The sequence below is a fragment of the Spinacia oleracea genome, chromosome 1, assembly GCF_020520425.1.
Source record: "Spinacia oleracea cultivar Varoflay chromosome 1, BTI_SOV_V1, whole genome shotgun sequence".
In the NCBI taxonomy this organism is placed as follows: Eukaryota; Viridiplantae; Streptophyta; class Magnoliopsida; order Caryophyllales; family Amaranthaceae; genus Spinacia; species Spinacia oleracea.
In genome coordinates, this window is record NC_079487.1 from 2,087,961 (window position 1) to 2,090,825 (window position 2,865).

A 2,865-nucleotide genomic window follows, 5' to 3' on the forward strand; every position below is an offset into this window, starting at 1 on the left:
CTGAGGACTTGTTGCTAACAAATGTGTCTTGTTATATCTCAGTGTACGTTCTTGTAGGAAAACTTCAAAATTTTGCAGTAAGTACACGAACACGAGCTCAGGATGAATAGTCGAATATCCAGAAAGAAATCTACAATCTTGTGACATCAAACTCAAAACAGAAGCATAGAAACAAGTCTGCTTACCAACAGACCACCACCTGTAGACCACAAGAAAAACAATAGGACAAAAAACAACCAACAACACAATAAGAAACATAGCAAAAAAAAAAAAAACGAGTTCATTAATAAATGTAAGAGTAATAGGACAAATTACCTATAAGGGAAAGAAAGTATCACTCTCGTTGTCTTCATCATTTTCAATTATTTCTTCATCATCCTCTTCATTTTCATTATCCAAGTCTAATGCAATGCCATTTTCATCACTCCCCCAATCCTGAACACACACTAATGCTTGCACGATTTTTGGATTTAATGAGCTACGATTTGGGGAAATAGTCTTCCCTCCAATGCTAAAAGCCGACTCCGAAGCTACCGTACTAACCGGAATAGTTAGTAAATCCCTAGCCACTTTTGAGAGCTCCGGAAACCTTATTGCATTTTGATGCCAATACTCTAACACATCCAATTCCAAATTCATATCAAGAGGCTCCTCTTCTAAATAAACTTCAAGTTGTGACTTTCCAACTTGGCTCATAGTACTTTTTGGATTATAACTATGATAATCATCAAATAAATTATGATGTCCAAATTCACTACTAAGAGGAGAGGGAACAATAATAGGTGAGGTTGATGATTGCAACTTATAATCATTATACAAAGACCTTAATGTGCTCAACACCACTTCCACCTTTTCCATAGCCAAATCCGTCCCAAATAATTTGTCCAAGCAATATTCAACCATCTTAACTTTAAATCTTGGATCAAGAATAGCCGCACAAGATAAATAAACATTATACTCGGACCAATATTTATCAAATTTGCTTATCATTGGCTCTACCATCTCAACCAACAACACATCGGTAGATTTAGAAGTATCCAACAAGTGACGATGAACCATCCAAGCACCCTTAAAGTATAAATTAGAAGTAGGAGTCTTAGAAGCCGAAAACATACATGTTACGTCATAAAAGATGTTTAAAAGTTTGTGAACAACAACCAATTTACTCCATTCAAAATCCGTAGGCACAAAAGATTTGAAATAATTGTTCACGGACCCCAAATAAACAAACACTTCCCTATAATACAACACATTATCAAGCATAGAAAAAGTTGAATTCCAACGAATTTTCATATCTAAATGGAGTTTTCTTTTCACCAAATTAAATTTCTTTTTGGCGGTGTCATAAAAATCCTTACTTCTATAAGAAGATCTTGTAACTAATCTCACCAACTTCCTAATATCATCCAAAATGCCTTCAATAAGCTCCAATCCGGATTGAACAATCAAATTAATGATGTGAGCACAACATCGAATATGAAACATACATCCATTACTCACTAACAACCCCTTTGACACAAGACGGTTCTTCAAGTGTGCAATCATAGCATCATTATATGTAGCATTATCAACGGTAACACTAAGTACTTTGTTTTCTAGCTTCCATTGACTTAGAAACAAAAATATTTCTTCTGAAATGCTTACTCCATCATAAGGGGGTACCAAAGCCCTAAACCTAAGAATGCGTTTGTGTAATTTCCAATCATTGTCTACAAAATGAATTGTAATGCAAATATAATGTTGCCATGTGTGGGATGACTTCCAATTATCCGTAGTTAAACAAATCCGACCGGGCACATTCATTAGCATACTTTTTAGTTTTTCCCTCTCGGAATAATACAAGGAAAAAAGATCTCTTGTAAGAGTTGTCCTACTAAGCGGCTTAAAGAAAGGAGTAGCACTAGACATCATTCTTATAAACCCTTTTTCCTCTATGGTTGAGAAAGGATGAGCTCCTTCTACAACATAAAGTAAAATATTTTTTCTTAATTTTTTTGGATCAAAAACAAACTCTTTTTCCTCTTCCATATTAGAACCCCCTTCCCCAAGTGCAAGTCCTTCTGGCCTACATGGACAACTCTCTAATAAATGCCGTTTTAAATGTGAAGTTCCACTATTAGAGGTGGCAACTAATATTTGCTTACAATGAACACAAATAGCAACATTTTCACCTTTATCGTTATTTCCTTCCTTCATTTCACGCCATACCATCGACTTTTTCTTCCTTTTACGTTGTTGTGGGGCCGAATATTCACTATACCCATCTTCTAACGGCCTTGTCGACGAAGTTGGTGCACTAGTACCCTCCATAATACTCTGAAATTCGACAAAAATACATGTATTAACCACTGAAAATACAAATGTACACTTTCAACATCATAAAGTCTGAAATTTCTAGAAACAAACAAACTTATCACAAGTTTTTCTAAACATATTTGTATGTAATGTATAGCCTTTATACTAATTCTTTTTATAAAAAGGATTCTTGATATAAGAAGATGCTCTGGATGAGGAATCTAAACTGGGTTTCTATCAAATTAACTCAAAAGTGTATCTCTTATTATTGATTATCCCAAATATTTATAGTATACAAATATCAGAAACCAATTCCTACGCCAACTCTAACTTTGTATGAGTCATATTGACTGCAAACTCTAACGCAATAACAACTCAATTTATAATGCTATCATTCTAATTCAATAATTATATCGTCAAGTATGGAATCAATCCAAAATCCCTATCAAGTTCCATGATTTTGATATCATGAAGACATAGAATCAATTTGCAAAACTGAATATTCATAAATCAAAATCTCAAGTAAACCCTAAGTTTACAAATTAAATTACCTTATATAATTGAGAAATT

General features: G+C 33.9%; 1 protein-coding gene across 1 annotated transcript; it reads right to left on the minus strand.

The window, feature by feature from the left end:
- Positions 1-315: 315 nt before the first annotated feature.
- Positions 316-2,310, minus strand: LOC110778247 (zinc finger BED domain-containing protein RICESLEEPER 2-like). The gene has a single exon (XM_056831218.1). The coding sequence runs from the start codon at positions 2,308-2,310 to the stop codon at positions 316-318; it is 1,995 nt and encodes a 664-aa protein (XP_056687196.1).
- Positions 2,311-2,865: the final 555 nt, after the last annotated feature.

Excerpts from the sequence above, each read along its gene's own strand:
- LOC110778247 (XM_056831218.1), bottom strand. The coding sequence starts at position 2,310 with ATGGAGGGTACTAGTGCACCAACTTCGTCGACAAGGCCGTTAGAAGAT.